This window comes from Acipenser ruthenus, chromosome 7 (genome assembly GCF_902713425.1).
Source record: "Acipenser ruthenus chromosome 7, fAciRut3.2 maternal haplotype, whole genome shotgun sequence".
NCBI classification, from domain to species: domain Eukaryota; kingdom Metazoa; phylum Chordata; class Actinopteri; order Acipenseriformes; family Acipenseridae; genus Acipenser; species Acipenser ruthenus.
In genome coordinates this window covers 45,935,580-45,956,185 of record NC_081195.1, presented here as the reverse complement: position 1 = coordinate 45,956,185, position 20,606 = coordinate 45,935,580, and the positions used below count along the sequence as shown (strand labels likewise).

Genomic DNA, 20,606 nt, shown 5'->3' with positions numbered 1-20,606 from the left:
AAGAATGATGGCCTGACAGAACCTATTGACCACAACAAACCAGGGATGAAAAGGCAATCAAATTAGCTGTACAACTTTGTGTCACTTTCCTCTTTTCTTTGACTTCTCAAAATAATAGATGGGATGTTGTTAGGTTGCCTTTACAGTATCCACACATTAAAAACAGAAACGTGGTTGGTTTTTAGTTTGTTTGTTTTCCAAAAGCTAAACAAAAATACTTCTTCATTGTATGATTAATAGGAAGCTTTTGTATTCCACTTGTCAATAATAACTAGAATTCAGCAATTCTGTAGTTTGTAAATCTTTATTGTGTGCAAGAATTTAACATCTATTTACACATTAATGCTGTGCAGAAAATAACCACTGAACAGAGAAAACAATTCCAAGCACATACACAAATAATAAAATAAATAAATAAATACATATTATTTTAAGAAAGTACATTTATACATTTAATACAAAAATATTTTCCTTTTGATTTACCACAACAAAGTGAATCAAAGTCTTCCCAGCAAAAAGTGCCATGAGTTACAGATTTCACCCAATAACAAGGGAGTCAGTTTTGACAAGACAACAATAAGTGTGCCATTGCTCTTTATATTCTAACTCTCATATTCCACACGTCTTGCTAATTCACTGGAGTTGATTTTTTCATTGAACAGCTCATCAAACCTGGCATTCTGCTTGGAAGTGAAATGATTTTTCCAGTCACCAACAGTACCTGAAAGAAATAAAGTATTTGAATGTATTATTTGCATAAGTCAATGAATACCCTGTTGTTTTGGGCTTATTAATGGTCTCTCTTTTAGCATTACACTGCTTTAGTTTTAGTTCAGTGGTGATGCAACTCTTACCTTTCCTAAATATCAGCTTCTTGTTGGAAGTCAGTACACAGACCGTGTGGTTTGGATTCACTTTCTCCTTCTCTGCCTTTTCCTTCATTTCACTGAAGGAAGATTTCTTTGAAATGTCTTTGACTTGCTCTTCAGTGACATTGATGCCCAAAAATGTGCTGATCTCCTTGACATATTTTGGAAGATCCTGTGAAAAACATACATTTGACAGTTTAGTTTTACATTGAGAGAATGGCTAAATGTATTAGTGTTAATTGATTGAATTAACCCCAGTGGGATAGCATGGAAAAGAAAAAAAATCAGACCATCATGTTCAAAAGAATCTAAATAATGTTTTCTAGAAATTTCCCCAACATGCATCTGCTATAGAATATATAACAGGGATAGTTCCAGTTAATTTGATTCCTCAAAGTGACTTTTTAGTTGTTGATGATTTAGTTCTACCCTAATGTAAGACAATATCAAATGGATGATGACCATGCCTGTGCTCCATTTTGAACTCACCTCCTTTAAGGACTCGTAGTACAGAACAAGGACATTTTCATCAGTTTTACTCTTTTCCCAGCTAAGGACATGGTCAATCCAGGAACCGCACACAACTGCAATACAAATACAGGCAAAGCAAATTATTGTATCGAATTAACATTTTTGCATCATATATCATGTCCGACATAAAAAATAAAATGACATGGTGGTAACTATTTTAACTACATACAGATTTAATTCATGTTCTTCATATTTTTCCATGTCTATCTAAACATTACTCATATTTACCTTCTCCTTTCAAGAACATTTCTAAAAAGGTGGACCATTTCTCAATCTTGGGCAGATTGGGGTTCTGCTTGTAATAATGGTACAATGAAACAGCGGTGTCCTTAGGATTTCTGATCACATAAATCATCTGTAAACAAGAACAAGATAATAGTTTTAGTTTGTGTGATTCAGACACAAGCTCAGAGTTAATCATTTTGCTGTTATACTTTGCATTATTATTATTTTATGGTCGTGTTATTTGATAAAGCAATACACATAATGGCTGTTTTCTGTTACCTTGCATTTTTTCGTTTTGAACTGCACTGGGATCATTTCATAGTTGAGGTGTGTTGGGATGAGCCTCTTGTTGGGGAGGTTTCTCAGCTCATCGAACTTGGAGAGATCTCCGAACTCCAGAGGTGATGTCAGTGTCACTTTGCTAACCCCATTGTCTTCATTGTGGCTGTGGTACAGATTCTTCATAATCTCTGTAAGCCAGTGCGTGCCTAGGAAGAGTTTCAAAACACACATCAGTCAAGTAGTCTGTGTATACTGATCTACCCATTTCTGATAGACCAACTTTTAATAGTTTTTCAAAGTACATGGGAAGATATAAAATAATATTCCGAAATGTGTCTTACCTGATTTTGGATAGGAAACTAATAACACGTCGTCTTCTCTGGCTTCAAAGGTGTCCAGGGACTGAAGGAGCTCTTTTGATACTCTTGTAGAAAATGGAATGCCATTGAAGGTGTGAATGAGCTCAGTCTGTTCTGGCATCTTGTGATGAATGTCTTTAGAGTTTGTCAAATGTCTTCAGAAAGAGCTTGATACTGCGTTATCTGGCTCCATGAGAAACATTTCTCTCTTTATATATCAATCTTTCAGCTGGGAACCGGAAACTATCAGTGATGTAAAGGAATGTTTTTAGAAACATACCAGAAGGAAATGGTGTAATCAAGTCTCTGTCGTAAAGATGATGAGGCATTTAATACTACCACTAGATGTGAGGTGGATATTCACAAAACTTTTTGTTTTAAGGAATGTTTTCTAAAGTACTTTTTTTTAAAGAGCCCATTTTATTTAAATCAGGTTCATGAAATGTTTTTTTTTTCCCGTCTGTTTCAAAGAGTTTTTTCTCTTTGTTATTTCTGTCACAGATTGGCTTGGTGGGTGATGTTTGGCCAGAAAGGACATAGACACAGAATGATGAGTGAAGAGCTGATGCGCTGATTTATTAAATAAACTAACAGTTTGAACAAAACGAAACACTGAACAAACAAACTGGCACGTTGGCCAAAATAGACAGACATTAACCTCAGAACAGTAAACAAACAAACAAGTATCGCGTGGCAGAAATCCAACAAGAGTAGCAATTGTTTAGTTTTTAAAGTTCTACCTCCATCTCTCTCACATTCTCCACTCTGAACACCAACCCTGTGTGTGTGAAACACTGACTCTTTTATGCAGCTGTACCGAGACTTGATTGCTAATCAATCAATCAATTGAATATCGGTACAGTTTGCACATGGACTACTTTTTATATCCTCCAACAATAACATAAAACACAAAAACTACGCACAGGGGTGAAGCACCCCACCACATCTTCATATAATTGTTGTTTAAATGTACAGTTTAATCTATGATGTTTTAATTACAAATACTATCCTTAAAAAAAACAATCATAAAACTGTAACCAAAAAAAGTGCAAATCCAGGGCTGAGTTAAAGTCCCTTCTGTGTTTTATACCCACACCTAAAATTATAATTCCATCTATTCAAATAATATCTTACTTGTTATTATTATTTTCTAAGCAGATGCCCTTATCCAGGGTGACTTACAATTGTTACAAGTTATCACGTTATTTTTACATACAATTTCACATTTATATAGTTGGGTTTTTACTGGAGCAATCTAGGTAAAGTACCTTGCTCAAGGGTACAGCAGCAGTGTCCCCATCTGGGATTGAACCCACATCCCTCCATTCAAGAGTCCAGAGCACTAACCATTACTCCACACTGCTGCCCTACTACTGTTCTGAAGTGAAGTGAAGTAGTGATAAAACTTCCATGTTGTATGATTGGTCCTAACTCAGGAGATAAAGCTATTTTTTTAAACCAATAAATAAACAAATAAACCACTCAGTGTGCCTCAAGACACTCTCGCGATGACAAGTCACTTTTGAAAAGACTGAATAAACCATTTTAATTTAAGTTTGATGATGGTGAGTTGTCAGGTTACAAACCAGTACAGGCTGTTCTCTTAGGTGGAGTTCTGATATGCAGAGGCTACTGTACTAACAAGAGCAGTCATGTAACAAGGTTTTACTTTTATTTTACACCGGTACCCATCTCAGATCTTGGCAAGCTCTACTAATCACGTCATCCTCTCAGATGCTCCTCTTTCCCATTCCTTGCTCCTTCCTGGAACTCTGGGTACTGGAATAACAGTTTTAACCTGAGGGGCAGGGCACCCACTTACATCTGTCCTGTCTGTGAGATTATTACAAAGTGCCTGCATAAAGGTGTAGTGCTAGTGGCACAATGGTGTATTGAATAGGCAGAAAGCTTCAGGCAAGCATCAGGCCAGCAATTGCCCCTTGGCTTCACAGAGCAGGAATGTGAGCTCTTCAAATGCAGAAATATGTGGAAGATGTGCACAGAATTCACATAGCATGTTAAGGTTGTATGTAAACTAAACCATTGAGTGGCGTAACAGAAACGTAATGACAAACATCCATGACTTTCTGACCACAACCAAAGCCAGGATTTTTGCACAACTGAAGTTGGGTGTCACTTTCCTCTTTTCTCAGGATTCTCAAAATCTTTTGTAAGCTTAGTTCCGTTAGAATTAATATGCAGACAAACAAATGACAAAAAACATAAACAGCTGTATGCATACAATTAAAGTGTGAATTGAAAATATGAACTTGTGGGTTTAGTAATAAAAAAGTGTGATTCAGCATGTAGAATCCAGTTGTCCCTCAATTGAACAAAGCAGAGATTTAGAACAGATTCTAAGTCAAGCCATGAAATTTAGAAAGTTTATCTCCAAATTTAATTCTCGGATACACCAATTTCAATAAAGCAAAATAAAAAATGTAATGCAAAGTTCAAACTGAAGAATGCTTGTGTTGTGTCCTGCCATGTCTCCCATGTTGTGATTTTGAATTAAGCGATGCACACTGGTGCGATTTGGTTAGCTCTGGGCAATCCATGGAAAGTGGGAGGTATGTTACAAACCATCATATTAACTTCTTCAGGGAATTTATATATTGTTAAAGCCTATACAATACGATGCATATAGTCTGTATTGCCTTTTTGTTATTAATACAACAGGTAGAATAGGAAACATTGACAAGGGTGCTTAGTTTTATTAAATTGGTATTTGTATTTAAAAAATCTATTCCGAAGTTGATGTTCTTGTCGAGTTGTAGTAGGTAATAATGTCATTAACTTGGACACATTTATTCAAAAGCCTCATATTAAATATGCAGAAATTGAGATTTCAAAGGCAAACTTGGTGGGCCAATAGTTAAAGCAAAGGGCTTTGTACCAGGAGGCCCCCAGTTCAAATCCGTGCTGAACCGCTGACTCAATGTGTGTGACCCTGAGCAAGTCACTTAACCTCCTTGTGCTCTGTCCTTTCCATGAAATGTGAAACCCAGGTCCTATTGTAAGTGACTGTGCAGCAGCAGCAGCAGTTGTTGATGCTTAGCTCACACCCTAGTCTCTGTAAGTTGCTTTGGATAAAAGCGTCTGCTAAATAATTATATTATTTATTATATTATTCTATGTTCAAATATTTAACGGAGAGGATAACTTTTTTCATAATATGGTTGACACCAGAATGTTTTTTTTTTTTTAATTATTTTTGGTTCTAATTCTAATTCTGGAAGGGAAAGGAATAAATCAGGGTAAAATAGATTTTGCTACTACCGGTACCTGTATCTTAAAAATATGACAAGACAATAAATGCAATGGAACAGGTTGTGAAATTTCCTTACAAATACTAGACTGAATTAGTGTCACAAAACCATGAGATGTGTCATTACATCCTGTGCATATTAGAGCCATGTTACACAATTCAATGTTTACTGTAAGCTGTGGCTTTATTTTATAAAACACTAGCTGAAGTACCCGATGTTACCTGGAGAAATTCAATATTTCATGCATGACAAATTGGGGAATGGTAGCCTTATGGTTTCCTATAGGTTACCGATCTTGGGTGTCGCACAATGCGCTCGGACCCCTTTCCCTTTTTTTAACTTTTTTTTTTTTGTTGCCATTTTTAAATTTTTTACAATTTTTGTTCTTTTTATTTATTTATTTTTGGTTTTGTGGGTTTCATTAATGATACATGGCTACTGTAGTGATCCAGCAATGGGGTTACTAAATAAAGTACCCCGGAGGTCAACATTTTTGATCCAAACATAGCTCTCGACCTTCCCCTGGATGAAAGAGGATGCCATGCAAAGTTTGGTTGCACTGGCTCCTGCGGGGTCCGAATGCATAAAGGAACAAAAAGAAAGACCGACAGACAAACTTTCTTCTTTATATATTAAGATATGGTAGGGAATATGTAACAGGGTCAATAATGGCCTGTTATCCTTCACATATTTATTTTGCGATTGCATGTTTCATTATTATAATTTTACATGTTTATGTGATTTGTGCCTTATTGAATACAGACTAATTAAATTATTGATAGTTTTACGCACATGAATATAAATACTGTAGCCCACATTTCTTAGAAACAGGACGGCCATCCTGGGGGTTTGTGTACGTCTGTCTTTTGTCTTGGGGTTTTGTTTGTGCAGGATTGAGAATAGAGAGTAACAGATGAAAGTGAGATCGGCCTGTAAATGGACTTTCCTACCGATTATTTGAAATATTGAACCCGAGCGAATTAAACATTTTTAGCCTGTCGGTAGCCACCCGAAATTGACGGTTCTGTAATTAACGTGAGATTTTGTCATACTGATTTTTCTTTGTGAAGTTCCCTCCCTTGCACAGACATTGTGTGCATGTGTGTGTTAGAAGCCCTTTTCAATGTGAAATATTGCAGTTTACACTTGGTTGATTAAAATAACTATTTTGACTAATTATATTCATGATGACTACCTGTCAATGGAAAATGTGTACTGAGTAATTCCTGGTGAATTGAATAGTTGTGGTCTTCTATAAGGATCTTGAATAATGTGTTGACGCTACTTTTAAACGTGCTGTCCAATCAATTAATTTCCATTGATTTGGTATGCCTGTGTGTTTTTCCTGGTGACACTGTTCACTGTATTTTAGATCTGAATAAAAAGAACCTGATCAATTATTATATAATATTTTGCTCTGAGCTTTCAAAATATGCTCTGATATTCAAAATAACCCCTCTGTGTTTTAAATCTTTTAACCTATGTTTGCACGCCCCTTGTCTGAGGGGGTGTTACAAATGGTTTACAAATAAAACCAAAAAACACTCATAAGAAGTTAAATAATTATAGGTGGTTTTATATTATTAGTAAATCCACCTTTACACAAGAAATACTGGAGCGGTTTGTTCCTCAACTCCATCACCAAGGCAAGTAAAATGGAAGAGAATAGATGAAGAGGCTCATAAGGTAGTGAGTATATAGCTTTTGAAAAAATGGTATCTATATTTGATTTTAACACTTTTTATAATAATGAACAATTAAAAATTTCTATTTTTTGGGTGGAGGGTATACAGGTGATCCATAGTTCTATGGCAATAATTGGTTTAAGACGTACTAACAAGGATATCAGAGTCTATACCAGTAGAAACCCTGCTGGGTCCTATAGCTGTGTCACTGAGTGGCATGTGAAAAAGAATGATGGCCTGACAGAACCTATTGACCACAACAAACCAGGGATGAAAAGGCAATCAAATTAGCTGTACAACTTTGTGTCACTTTCCTCTTTTCTTTGACTTCTCAAAATAATAGATGGGATGTTGTTAGGTTGCCTTTACAGTATCCACACATTAAAAACAGAAACGTGGTTGGTTTTTAGTTTGTTTGTTTTCCAAAAGCTAAACAAAAATACTTCTTCATTGTATGATTAATAGGAAGCTTTTGTATTCCACTTGTCAATAATAACTAGAATTCAGCAATTCTGTAGTTTGTAAATCTTTATTGTGTGCAAGAATTTAACATCTATTTACACATTAATGCTGTGCAGAAAATAACCACTGAACAGAGAAAACAATTCCAAGCACATACACAAATAATAAAATAAATAAATAAATACATATTATTTTAAGAAAGTACATTTATACATTTAATACAAAAATATTTTCCTTTTGATTTACCACAACAAAGTGAATCAAAGTCTTCCCAGCAAAAAGTGCCATGAGTTACAGATTTCACCCAATAACAAGGGAGTCAGTTTTGACAAGACAACAATAAGTGTGCCATTGCTCTTTATATTCTAACTCTCATATTCCACACGTCTTGCTAATTCACTGGAGTTGATTTTTTCATTGAACAGCTCATCAAACCTGGCATTCTGCTTGGAAGTGAAATGATTTTTCCAGTCACCAACAGTACCTGAAAGAAATAAAGTATTTGAATGTATTATTTGCATAAGTCAATGAATACCCTGTTGTTTTGGGCTTATTAATGGTCTCTCTTTTAGCATTACACTGCTTTAGTTTTAGTTCAGTGGTGATGCAACTCTTACCTTTCCTAAATATCAGCTTCTTGTTGGAAGTCAGTACACAGACCGTGTGGTTTGGATTCACTTTCTCCTTCTCTGCCTTTTCCTTCATTTCACTGAAGGAAGATTTCTTTGAAATGTCTTTGACTTGCTCTTCAGTGACATTGATGCCCAAAAATGTGCTGATCTCCTTGACATATTTTGGAAGATCCTGTGAAAAACATACATTTGACAGTTTAGTTTTACATTGAGAGAATGGCTAAATGTATTAGTGTTAATTGATTGAATTAACCCCAGTGGGATAGCATGGAAAAGAAAAAAAATCAGACCATCATGTTCAAAAGAATCTAAATAATGTTTTCTAGAAATTTCCCCAACATGCATCTGCTATAGAATATATAACAGGGATAGTTCCAGTTAATTTGATTCCTCAAAGTGACTTTTTAGTTGTTGATGATTTAGTTCTACCCTAATGTAAGACAATATCAAATGGATGATGACCATGCCTGTGCTCCATTTTGAACTCACCTCCTTTAAGGACTCGTAGTACAGAACAAGGACATTTTCATCAGTTTTACTCTTTTCCCAGCTAAGGACATGGTCAATCCAGGAACCGCACACAACTGCAATACAAATACAGGCAAAGCAAATTATTGTATCGAATTAACATTTTTGCATCATATATCATGTCCGACATAAAAAATAAAATGACATGGTGGTAACTATTTTAACTACATACAGATTTAATTCATGTTCTTCATATTTTTCCATGTCTATCTAAACATTACTCATATTTACCTTCTCCTTTCAAGAACATTTCTAAAAAGGTGGACCATTTCTCAATCTTGGGCAGATTGGGGTTCTGCTTGTAATAATGGTACAATGAAACAGCGGTGTCCTTAGGATTTCTGATCACATAAATCATCTGTAAACAAGAACAAGATAATAGTTTTAGTTTGTGTGATTCAGACACAAGCTCAGAGTTAATCATTTTGCTGTTATACTTTGCATTATTATTATTTTATGGTCGTGTTATTTGATAAAGCAATACACATAATGGCTGTTTTCTGTTACCTTGCATTTTTTCGTTTTGAACTGCACTGGGATCATTTCATAGTTGAGGTGTGTTGGGATGAGCCTCTTGTTGGGGAGGTTTCTCAGCTCATCGAACTTGGAGAGCTCTCCGAACTCCAGAGGTGATGTCAGTGTCACTTTGCTAACCCCATTGTCTTCATTGTGGCTGTGGTACAGATTCTTCATAATCTCTGTAAGCCAGTGCGTGCCTAGGAAGAGTTTCAAAACACACATCAGTCAAGTAGTCTGTGTATACTGATCTACCCATTTCTGATAGACCAACTTTTAATAGTTTTTCAAAGTACATGGGAAGATATAAAATAATATTCCGAAATGTGTCTTACCTGATTTTGGATAGGAAACTAATAACACGTCGTCTTCTCTGGCTTCAAAGGTGTCCAGGGACTGAAGGAGCTCTTTTGATACTCTTGTAGAAAATGGAATGCCATTGAAGGTGTGAATGAGCTCAGTCTGTTCTGGCATCTTGTGATGAATGTCTTTAGAGTTTGTCAAATGTCTTCAGAAAGAGCTTGATACTGCGTTATCTGGCTCCATGAGAAACATTTCTCTCTTTATATATCAATCTTTCAGCTGGGAACCGGAAACTATCAGTGATGTAAAGGAATGTTTTTAGAAACATACCAGAAGGAAATGGTGTAATCAAGTCTCTGTCGTAAAGATGATGAGGCATTTAATACTACCACTAGATGTGAGGTGGATATTCACAAAACTTTTTGTTTTAAGGAATGTTTTCTAAAGTACTTTTTTTTAAAGAGCCCATTTTATTTAAATCAGGTTCATGAAATGTTTTTTTTTTCCCGTCTGTTTCAAAGAGTTTTTTCTCTTTGTTATTTCTGTCACAGATTGGCTTGGTGGGTGATGTTTGGCCAGAAAGGACATAGACACAGAATGATGAGTGAAGAGCTGATGCGCTGATTTATTAAATAAACTAACAGTTTGAACAAAACGAAACACTGAACAAACAAACTGGCACGTTGGCCAAAATAGACAGACATTAACCTCAGAACAGTAAACAAACAAACAAGTATCGCGTGGCAGAAATCCAACAAGAGTAGCAATTGTTTAGTTTTTAAAGTTCTACCTCCATCTCTCTCACATTCTCCACTCTGAACACCAACCCTGTGTGTGTGAAACACTGACTCTTTTATGCAGCTGTACCGAGACTTGATTGCTAATCAATCAATCAATTGAATATCGGTACAGTTTGCACATGGACTACTTTTTATATCCTCCAACAATAACATAAAACACAAAAACTACGCACAGGGGTGAAGCACCCCACCACATCTTCATATAATTGTTGTTTAAATGTACAGTTTAATCTATGATGTTTTAATTACAAATACTATCCTTAAAAAAAACAATCATAAAACTGTAACCAAAAAAAGTGCAAATCCAGGGCTGAGTTAAAGTCCCTTCTGTGTTTTATACCCACACCTAAAATTATAATTCCATCTATTCAAATAATATCTTACTTGTTATTATTATTTTCTAAGCAGATGCCCTTATCCAGGGTGACTTACAATTGTTACAAGTTATCACGTTATTTTTACATACAATTTCACATTTATATAGTTGGGTTTTTACTGGAGCAATCTAGGTAAAGTACCTTGCTCAAGGGTACAGCAGCAGTGTCCCCATCTGGGATTGAACCCACATCCCTCCATTCAAGAGTCCAGAGCACTAACCATTACTCCACACTGCTGCCCTACTACTGTTCTGAAGTGAAGTGAAGTAGTGATAAAACTTCCATGTTGTATGATTGGTCCTAACTCAGGAGATAAAGCTATTTTTTTAAACCAATAAATAAACAAATAAACCACTCAGTGTGCCTCAAGACACTCTCGCGATGACAAGTCACTTTTGAAAAGACTGAATAAACCATTTTAATTTAAGTTTGATGATGGTGAGTTGTCAGGTTACAAACCAGTACAGGCTGTTCTCTTAGGTGGAGTTCTGATATGCAGAGGCTACTGTACTAACAAGAGCAGTCATGTAACAAGGTTTTACTTTTATTTTACACCGGTACCCATCTCAGATCTTGGCAAGCTCTACTAATCACGTCATCCTCTCAGATGCTCCTCTTTCCCATTCCTTGCTCCTTCCTGGAACTCTGGGTACTGGAATAACAGTTTTAACCTGAGGGGCAGGGCACCCACTTACATCTGTCCTGTCTGTGAGATTATTACAAAGTGCCTGCATAAAGGTGTAGTGCTAGTGGCACAATGGTGTATTGAATAGGCAGAAAGCTTCAGGCAAGCATCAGGCCAGCAATTGCCCCTTGGCTTCACAGAGCAGGAATGTGAGCTCTTCAAATGCAGAAATATGTGGAAGATGTGCACAGAATTCACATAGCATGTTAAGGTTGTATGTAAACTAAACCATTGAGTGGCGTAACAGAAACGTAATGACAAACATCCATGACTTTCTGACCACAACCAAAGCCAGGATTTTTGCACAACTGAAGTTGGGTGTCACTTTCCTCTTTTCTCAGGATTCTCAAAATCTTTTGTAAGCTTAGTTCCGTTAGAATTAATATGCAGACAAACAAATGACAAAAAACATAAACAGCTGTATGCATACAATTAAAGTGTGAATTGAAAATATGAACTTGTGGGTTTAGTAATAAAAAAGTGTGATTCAGCATGTAGAATCCAGTTGTCCCTCAATTGAACAAAGCAGAGATTTAGAACAGATTCTAAGTCAAGCCATGAAATTTAGAAAGTTTATCTCCAAATTTAATTCTCGGATACACCAATTTCAATAAAGCAAAATAAAAAATGTAATGCAAAGTTCAAACTGAAGAATGCTTGTGTTGTGTCCTGCCATGTCTCCCATGTTGTGATTTTGAATTAAGCGATGCACACTGGTGCGATTTGGTTAGCTCTGGGCAATCCATGGAAAGTGGGAGGTATGTTACAAACCATCATATTAACTTCTTCAGGGAATTTATATATTGTTAAAGCCTATACAATACGATGCATATAGTCTGTATTGCCTTTTTGTTATTAATACAACAGGTAGAATAGGAAACATTGACAAGGGTGCTTAGTTTTATTAAATTGGTATTTGTATTTAAAAAATCTATTCCGAAGTTGATGTTCTTGTCGAGTTGTAGTAGGTAATAATGTCATTAACTTGGACACATTTATTCAAAAGCCTCATATTAAATATGCAGAAATTGAGATTTCAAAGGCAAACTTGGTGGGCCAATAGTTAAAGCAAAGGGCTTTGTACCAGGAGGCCCCCAGTTCAAATCCGTGCTGAACCGCTGACTCAATGTGTGTGACCCTGAGCAAGTCACTTAACCTCCTTGTGCTCTGTCCTTTCCATGAAATGTGAAACCCAGGTCCTATTGTAAGTGACTGTGCAGCAGCAGCAGCAGTTGTTGATGCTTAGCTCACACCCTAGTCTCTGTAAGTTGCTTTGGATAAAAGCGTCTGCTAAATAATTATATTATTTATTATATTATTCTATGTTCAAATATTTAACGGAGAGGATAACTTTTTTCATAATATGGTTGACACCAGAATGTTTTTTTTTTTTTAATTATTTTTGGTTCTAATTCTAATTCTGGAAGGGAAAGGAATAAATCAGGGTAAAATAGATTTTGCTACTACCGGTACCTGTATCTTAAAAATATGACAAGACAATAAATGCAATGGAACAGGTTGTGAAATTTCCTTACAAATACTAGACTGAATTAGTGTCACAAAACCATGAGATGTGTCATTACATCCTGTGCATATTAGAGCCATGTTACACAATTCAATGTTTACTGTAAGCTGTGGCTTTATTTTATAAAACACTAGCTGAAGTACCCGATGTTACCTGGAGAAATTCAATATTTCATGCATGACAAATTGGGGAATGGTAGCCTTATGGTTTCCTATAGGTTACCGATCTTGGGTGTCGCACAATGCGCTCGGACCCCTTTCCCTTTTTTTAACTTTTTTTTTTTTGTTGCCATTTTTAAATTTTTTACAATTTTTGTTCTTTTTATTTATTTATTTTTGGTTTTGTGGGTTTCATTAATGATACATGGCTACTGTAGTGATCCAGCAATGGGGTTACTAAATAAAGTACCCCGGAGGTCAACATTTTTGATCCAAACATAGCTCTCGACCTTCCCCTGGATGAAAGAGGATGCCATGCAAAGTTTGGTTGCACTGGCTCCTGCGGGGTCCGAATGCATAAAGGAACAAAAAGAAAGACCGACAGACAAACTTTCTTCTTTATATATTAAGATATGGTAGGGAATATGTAACAGGGTCAATAATGGCCTGTTATCCTTCACATATTTATTTTGCGATTGCATGTTTCATTATTATAATTTTACATGTTTATGTGATTTGTGCCTTATTGAATACAGACTAATTAAATTATTGATAGTTTTACGCACATGAATATAAATACTGTAGCCCACATTTCTTAGAAACAGGACGGCCATCCTGGGGGTTTGTGTACGTCTGTCTTTTGTCTTGGGGTTTTGTTTGTGCAGGATTGAGAATAGAGAGTAACAGATGAAAGTGAGATCGGCCTGTAAATGGACTTTCCTACCGATTATTTGAAATATTGAACCCGAGCGAATTAAACATTTTTAGCCTGTCGGTAGCCACCCGAAATTGACGGTTCTGTAATTAACGTGAGATTTTGTCATACTGATTTTTCTTTGTGAAGTTCCCTCCCTTGCACAGACATTGTGTGCATGTGTGTGTTAGAAGCCCTTTTCAATGTGAAATATTGCAGTTTACACTTGGTTGATTAAAATAACTATTTTGACTAATTATATTCATGATGACTACCTGTCAATGGAAAATGTGTACTGAGTAATTCCTGGTGAATTGAATAGTTGTGGTCTTCTATAAGGATCTTGAATAATGTGTTGACGCTACTTTTAAACGTGCTGTCCAATCAATTAATTTCCATTGATTTGGTATGCCTGTGTGTTTTTCCTGGTGACACTGTTCACTGTATTTTAGATCTGAATAAAAAGAACCTGATCAATTATTATATAATATTTTGCTCTGAGCTTTCAAAATATGCTCTGATATTCAAAATAACCCCTCTGTGTTTTAAATCTTTTAACCTATGTTTGCACGCCCCTTGTCTGAGGGGGTGTTACAAATGGTTTACAAATAAAACCAAAAAACACTCATAAGAAGTTAAATAATTATAGGTGGTTTTATATTATTAGTAAATCCACCTTTACACAAGAAATACTGGAGCGGTTTGTTCCTCAACTCCATCACCAAGGCAAGTAAAATGGAAGAGAATAGATGAAGAGGCTCATAAGGTAGTGAGTATATAGCTTTTGAAAAAATGGTATCTATATTTGATTTTAACACTTTTTATAATAATGAACAATTAAAAATTTCTATTTTTTGGGTGGAGGGTATACAGGTGATCCATAGTTCTATGGCAATAATTGGTTTAAGACGTACTAACAAGGATATCAGAGTCTATACCAGTAGAAACCCTGCTGGGTCCTATAGCTGTGTCACTGAGTGGCATGTGAAAAAGAATGATGGCCTGACAGAACCTATTGACCACAACAAACCAGGGATGAAAAGGCAATCAAATTAGCTGTACAACTTTGTGTCACTTTCCTCTTTTCTTTGACTTCTCAAAATAATAGATGGGATGTTGTTAGGTTGCCTTTACAGTATCCACACATTAAAAACAGAAACGTGGTTGGTTTTTAGTTTGTTTGTTTTCCAAAAGCTAAACAAAAATACTTCTTCATTGTATGATTAATAGGAAGCTTTTGTATTCCACTTGTCAATAATAACTAGAATTCAGCAATTCTGTAGTTTGTAAATCTTTATTGTGTGCAAGAATTTAACATCTATTTACACATTAATGCTGTGCAGAAAATAACCACTGAACAGAGAAAACAATTCCAAGCACATACACAAATAATAAAATAAATAAATAAATACATATTATTTTAAGAAAGTACATTTATACATTTAATACAAAAATATTTTCCTTTTGATTTACCACAACAAAGTGAATCAAAGTCTTCCCAGCAAAAAGTGCCATGAGTTACAGATTTCACCCAATAACAAGGGAGTCAGTTTGACAAGACAACAATAAGTGTGCCATTGCTCTTTATATTCTAACTCTCATATTCCACACGTCTTGCTAATTCACTGGAGTTGATTTTTTCATTGAACAGCTCATCAAACCTGGCATTCTGCTTGGAAGTGAAATGATTTTTCCAGTCACCAACAGTACCTGAAAGAAATAAAGTATTTGAATGTATTATTTGCATAAGTCAATGAATACCCTGTTGTTTTGGGCTTATTAATGGTCTCTCTTTTAGCATTACACTGCTTTAGTTTTAGTTCAGTGGTGATGCAACTCTTACCTTTCCTAAATATCAGCTTCTTGTTGGAAGTCAGTACACAGACCGTGTGGTTTGGATTCACTTTCTCCTTCTCTGCCTTTTCCTTCATTTCACTGAAGGAAGATTTCTTTGAAATGTCTTTGACTTGCTCTTCAGTGACATTGATGCCCAAAAATGTGCTGATCTCCTTGACATATTTTGGAAGATCCTGTGAAAAACAATACATTTGACAGTTTAGTTTTACATTGAGAGAATGGCTAAATGTATTAGTGTTAATTGATTGAATTAACCCCAGTGGGATAGCATGGAAAAGAAAAAAAATCAGACCATCATGTTCAAAAGAATCTAAATAATGTTTTCTAGAAATTTCCCCAACATGCATCTGCTATAGAATATATAACAGGGATAGTTCCAGTTAATTTGATTCCTCAAAGTGACTTTTTAGTTGTTGATGATTTAGTTCTACCCTAATGTAAGACAATATCAAATGGATGATGACCATGCCTGTGCTCCATTTTGAACTCACCTCCTTTAAGGACTCGTAGTACAGAACAAGGACATTTTCATCAGTTTTACTCTTTTCCCAGCTAAGGACATGGTCAATCCAGGAACCGCACACAACTGCAATACAAATACAGGCAAAGCAAATTATTGTATCGAATTAACATTTTTGCATCATATATCATGTCCGACATAAAAAATAAAATGACATGGTGGTAACTATTTTAACTACATACAGATTTAATTCATGTTCTTCATATTTTTCCATGTCTATCTAAACATTACTCATATTTACCTTCTCCTTTCAAGAACATTTCTAAAAAGGTGGACCATTTCTCAATCTTGGGCAGATTGGGGTTCTGCTTGTAATAATGGTACAATGAAACAGCGGTGTCCTTAGGATTTCTGATCACATAAATCATCTGTAAACAAGAACAAGATAATAGTTTTAGTTTGTGTGATTCAGACACAAGCTCAGAGTTAATCATTTTGCTGTTATACTTTGCATTATTATTATTTTATGGTCGTGTTATTTGATAAAGCAATACACATAATGGCTGTTTTCTGTTACCTTGCATTTTTTCGTTTTGAACTGCACTGGGATCATTTCATAGTTGAGGTGTGTTGGGATGAGCCTCTTGTTGGGGAGGTTTCTCAGCTCATCGAACTTGGAGAGATCTCCGAACTCCAGAGGTGATGTCAGTGTCACTTTGCTAACCCCATTGTCTTCATTGTGGCTGTGGTACAGATTCTTCATAATCTCTGTAAGCCAGTGCGTGCCTAGGAAGAGTTTCAAAACACACATCAGTCAAGTAGTCTGTGTATACTGATCTACCCATTTCTGATAGACCAACTTTTAATAGTTTTTCAAAGTACATGGGAAGATATAAAATAATATTCCGAAATGTGTCTTACCTGATTTTGGATAGGAAACTAATAACACGTCGTCTTCTCTGGCTTCAAAGGTGTCCAGGGACTGAAGGAGCTCTTTTGATACTCTTGTAGAAAATGGAATGCCATTGAAGGTGTGAATGAGCTCAGTCTGTTCTGGCATCTTGTGATGAATGTCTTTAGAGTTTGTCAAATGTCTTCAGAAAGAGCTTGATACTGCGTTATCTGGCTCCATGAGAAACATTTCTCTCTTTATATATCAATCTTTCAGCTGGGAACCGGAAACTATCAGTGATGTAAAGGAATGTTTTTAGAAACATACCAGAAGGAAATGGTGTAATCAAGTCTCTGTCGTAAAGATGATGAGGCATTTAATACTACCACTAGATGTGAGGTGGATATTCACAAAACTTTTTGTTTTAAGGAATGTTTTCTAAAGTACTTTTTTTTAAAGAGCCCATTTTATTTAAATCAGGTTCATGAAATGTTTTTTTTTTCCCGTCTGTTTCAAAGAGTTTTTTCTCTTTGTTATTTCTGTCACAGATTGGCTTGGTGGGTGATGTTTGGCCAGAAAGGACATAGACACAGAATGATGAGTGAAGAGCTGATGCGCTGATTTATTAAATAAACTAACAGTTTGAACAAAACGAAACACTGAACAAACAAACTGGCACGTTGGCCAAAATAGACAGACATTAACCTCAGAACAGTAAACAAACAAACAAGTATCGCGTGGCAGAAATCCAACAAGAGTAGCAATTGTTTAGTTTTTAAAGTTCTACCTCCATCTCTCTCACATTCTCCACTCTGAACACCAACCCTGTGTGTGTGAAACACTGACTCTTTTATGCAGCTGTACCGAGACTTGATTGCTAATCAATCAATCAATTGAATATCGGCACAGTTTGCACATGAACTACTTTTTATATCCACCAACAATAACATAAAACACAAAAACTACGCACAGGGGTGAAGCACCCCACCACATCTTCATATAATTGTTGTTTAAATGTACAGTTTAATCTATGATGTTTTAATTACAAATACTATCCTTAAAAAAAACAATCATAAAACTGTAACCAAAAAAAGTGCAAATCCAGGGCTGAGTTAAAGTCCCTTCTGTGTTTTATACCCACACCTAAAATTATAATTCCATCTATTCAAATAATATCTTACTTGTTATTATTATTTTCTAAGCAGATGCCCTTATCCAGGGTGACTTACAATTGTTACAAGTTATCACGTTATTTTTACATACAATTTCACATTTATATAGTTGGGTTTTTACTGGAGCAATCTAGGTAAAGTACCTTGCTCAAGGGTACAGCAGCAGTGTCCCCATCTGGGATTGAACCCACATCCCTCCATTCAAGAGTCCAGAGCACTAACCATTACTCCACACTGCTGCCCTACTACTGTTCTGAAGTGAAGTGAAGTAGTGATAAAACTTCCATGTTGTATGATTGGTCCTAACTCAGGAGATAAAGCTATTTTTTTAAACCAATAAATAAACAAATAAACCACTCAGTGTGCCTCAAGACACTCTCGCGATGACAAGTCACTTTTGAAAAGACTGAATAAACCATTTTAATTTAAGTTTGATGATGGTGAGTTGTCAGGTTACAAACCAGTACAGGCTGTTCTCTTAGGTGGAGTTCTGATATGCAGAGGCTACTGTACTAACAAGAGCAGTCATGTAACAAGGTTTTACTTTTATTTTATACCGGTACCCATCTCAGATCTTGGCAAGCTCTACTAATCACGTCATCCTCTCAGATGCTCCTCTTTCCCATTCCTTGCTCCTTCCTGGAACTCTGGGTACTGGAATAACAGTTTTAACCTGAGGGGCAGGGCACCCACTTACATCTGTCCTGTCTGTGAGATTATTACAAAGTGCCTGCATAAAGGTGTAGTGCTAGTGGCACAATGGTGTATTGAATAGGCAGAAAGCTTCAGGCAAGCATCAGGCCAGCAATTGCCCCTTGGCTTCACAGAGCAGGAATGTGAGCTCTTCAAATGCAGAAATATGTGGAAGATGTGCACAGAATTCACATAGCATGTTAAGGTTGTATGTAAACTAAACCATTGAGTGGCGTAACAGAAACGTAATGACAAACATCCATGACTTTCTGACCACAACCAAAGCCAGGATTTTTGCACAACTGAAGTTGGGTGTCACTTTCCTCTTTTCTCAGGATTCTCAAAATCTTTTGTAAGCTTAGTTCCGTTAGAATTAATATGCAGACAAACAAATGACAAAAAACATAAACAGCTGTATGCATACAATTAAAGTGTGAATTGAAAATATGAACTTGTGGGTTTAGTAATAAAAAAGTGTGATTCAGCATGTAGAATCCAGTTGTCCCTCAATTGAACAAAGCAGAGATTTAGAACAGATTCTAAGTCAAGCCATGAAATTTAGAAAGTTTATCTCCAAATTTAATTCTCGGATACACCAATTTCAATAAAGCAAAATAAAAAATGTAATGCAAAGTTCAAACTGAAGAATGCTTGTGTTGTGTCCTGCCATGTCTCCCATGTTGTGATTTTGAATTAAGCGATGCACACTGGTGCGATTTGGTTAGCTCTGGGCAATCCATGGAAAGTGGGAGGTATGTTACAAACCATCATATTAACTTCTTCAGGGAATTTATATATTGTTAAAGCCTATACAATACGATGCATATAGTCTGTATTGCCTTTTTGTTATTAATTGGCCTAATGGATTGAAGGTAATACAACAGGTAGAATAGGAAACATTGACAAGGGTGCTTAGTTTTATTAAATTGGTATTTGTACTTGTCGAGTTGTAGTTGGTAATAATGTCATTAACTTGGACACATTTATTCAAAAGCCTCATATTAAATATGCAGAAATTGAGATTTCAAAAGCAAACTTGGTGGGCCAATAGTTAAAGCAAAGGGCTTTGTACCAGGAGGCCCCCAGTTCAAATCCGTGCTGAACCGCTGACTCAATGTGTGTGACCCTGAGCAAGTCACTTAACCTCCTTGTGCTCTGTCCTTTCCATGAGATGTAAAACCCAGGTCCTATTGTAAGTGACTGTGCAGCAGCAGCAGCAGCAGCAGTTGTTGATGCTTAGCTCACACCCTAGTCCCTGTAAGTTGCTTTGGATGAAAGCGTCTGCTAAATAAATATATTATTTATTATATTATTCTATGTTCAAATATTTAACAAAGAGGATAACTTTTTTCATAATATGGTTGACACCAAAATGTTTTTTTTTTTAATTATTTTTGGTTCTAATTCTAATTCTGGAAGGGAAAGGAATAAATCAGGGTAAAATAGATTTTGCTACTACCGGTACCTGTATCTTAAGTATGACAAGACAATAGATGCAATGGAACAGGTTGTGACATTTCCTTACAAATACTAGACTGAATTAGTGTCACAAAACCATGAGATGTGTCATTACATCCTGTGCATATTAGAGCCATGTTACACAATTCAATGTTTACTGTAAGCTGTGGCTTT

At 35.9% G+C, this 20,606-nt stretch overlaps 3 protein-coding genes across 3 annotated transcripts; all 3 read right to left on the bottom strand.

The window, feature by feature from the left end:
• Nucleotides 1–285: 285 nt before the first annotated feature.
• LOC131737517 (sulfotransferase 6B1-like) lies at nt 286–2,464 on the bottom strand. The gene is made up of 6 exons (XM_059027123.1): nt 2,249–2,464; nt 1,905–2,113; nt 1,629–1,755; nt 1,359–1,453; nt 855–1,041; nt 286–721 (listed from the first exon to the last, which is right to left on the bottom strand). Exons 1-6 carry the CDS (start codon nt 2,385–2,387, stop codon nt 603–605), a joined length of 876 nt encoding a protein of 291 aa, XP_058883106.1. The 5' UTR covers nt 2,388–2,464; the 3' UTR covers nt 286–602.
• Nucleotides 2,465–7,730: 5,266 nt separating this feature from the next.
• LOC131737516 (sulfotransferase 6B1-like) lies at nt 7,731–9,912 on the bottom strand. Its single transcript, XM_059027122.1, has 6 exons — nt 9,694–9,912; nt 9,350–9,558; nt 9,074–9,200; nt 8,804–8,898; nt 8,300–8,486; nt 7,731–8,166 (listed from the first exon to the last, which is right to left on the bottom strand). The coding sequence occupies exons 1-6, from the start codon at nt 9,830–9,832 to the stop codon at nt 8,048–8,050; spliced, it is 876 nt and encodes a 291-aa protein (XP_058883105.1). The 5' UTR covers nt 9,833–9,912; the 3' UTR covers nt 7,731–8,047.
• A 5,544-nt stretch (nt 9,913–15,456) lies between these two features.
• On the bottom strand, nt 15,457–17,354 carry LOC117416176 (sulfotransferase 6B1-like). Its single transcript, XM_034921888.2, has 6 exons — nt 17,139–17,354; nt 16,795–17,003; nt 16,519–16,645; nt 16,249–16,343; nt 15,744–15,930; nt 15,457–15,610 (listed from the first exon to the last, which is right to left on the bottom strand). The coding sequence occupies exons 1-6, from the start codon at nt 17,275–17,277 to the stop codon at nt 15,492–15,494; spliced, it is 876 nt and encodes a 291-aa protein (XP_034777779.1). The 5' UTR covers nt 17,278–17,354; the 3' UTR covers nt 15,457–15,491.
• Between the last annotated feature and the right edge of the window lie 3,252 nt (nt 17,355–20,606).

What these genes read in the sequence shown, in the direction of transcription:
- LOC131737517 (XM_059027123.1), bottom strand. Translation starts at nt 2,387, where the DNA reads ATGCCAGAACAGACTGAGCTCATTCACACCTTCAATGGCATTCCATTT. An exon ending in TCAAAACGAAAAAATGCAAG is followed by an intron (nt 1,756 to 1,904) that starts GTAACAGAAAAC and finishes TCTTGTTTACAG; the next exon opens with ATGATTTATGTGATCAGAAA. An exon ending in GAAGCTGATATTTAGGAAAG is followed by an intron (nt 722 to 854) that starts GTAAGAGTTGCA and finishes TATTTCTTTCAG; the next exon opens with GTACTGTTGGTGACTGGAAA.
- LOC131737516 (XM_059027122.1), bottom strand. Translation starts at nt 9,832, where the DNA reads ATGCCAGAACAGACTGAGCTCATTCACACCTTCAATGGCATTCCATTT. An exon ending in AGTTTCCTATCCAAAATCAG is followed by an intron (nt 9,559 to 9,693) that starts GTAAGACACATT and finishes AACTCTTCCTAG; the next exon opens with GCACGCACTGGCTTACAGAG. An exon ending in GAAGCTGATATTTAGGAAAG is followed by an intron (nt 8,167 to 8,299) that starts GTAAGAGTTGCA and finishes TATTTCTTTCAG; the next exon opens with GTACTGTTGGTGACTGGAAA.
- LOC117416176 (XM_034921888.2), bottom strand. Translation starts at nt 17,277, where the DNA reads ATGCCAGAACAGACTGAGCTCATTCACACCTTCAATGGCATTCCATTT. An exon ending in AGTTTCCTATCCAAAATCAG is followed by an intron (nt 17,004 to 17,138) that starts GTAAGACACATT and finishes AACTCTTCCTAG; the next exon opens with GCACGCACTGGCTTACAGAG. An exon ending in AATGTTCTTGAAAGGAGAAG is followed by an intron (nt 16,344 to 16,518) that starts GTAAATATGAGT and finishes TTTGTATTGCAG; the next exon opens with TTGTGTGCGGTTCCTGGATT.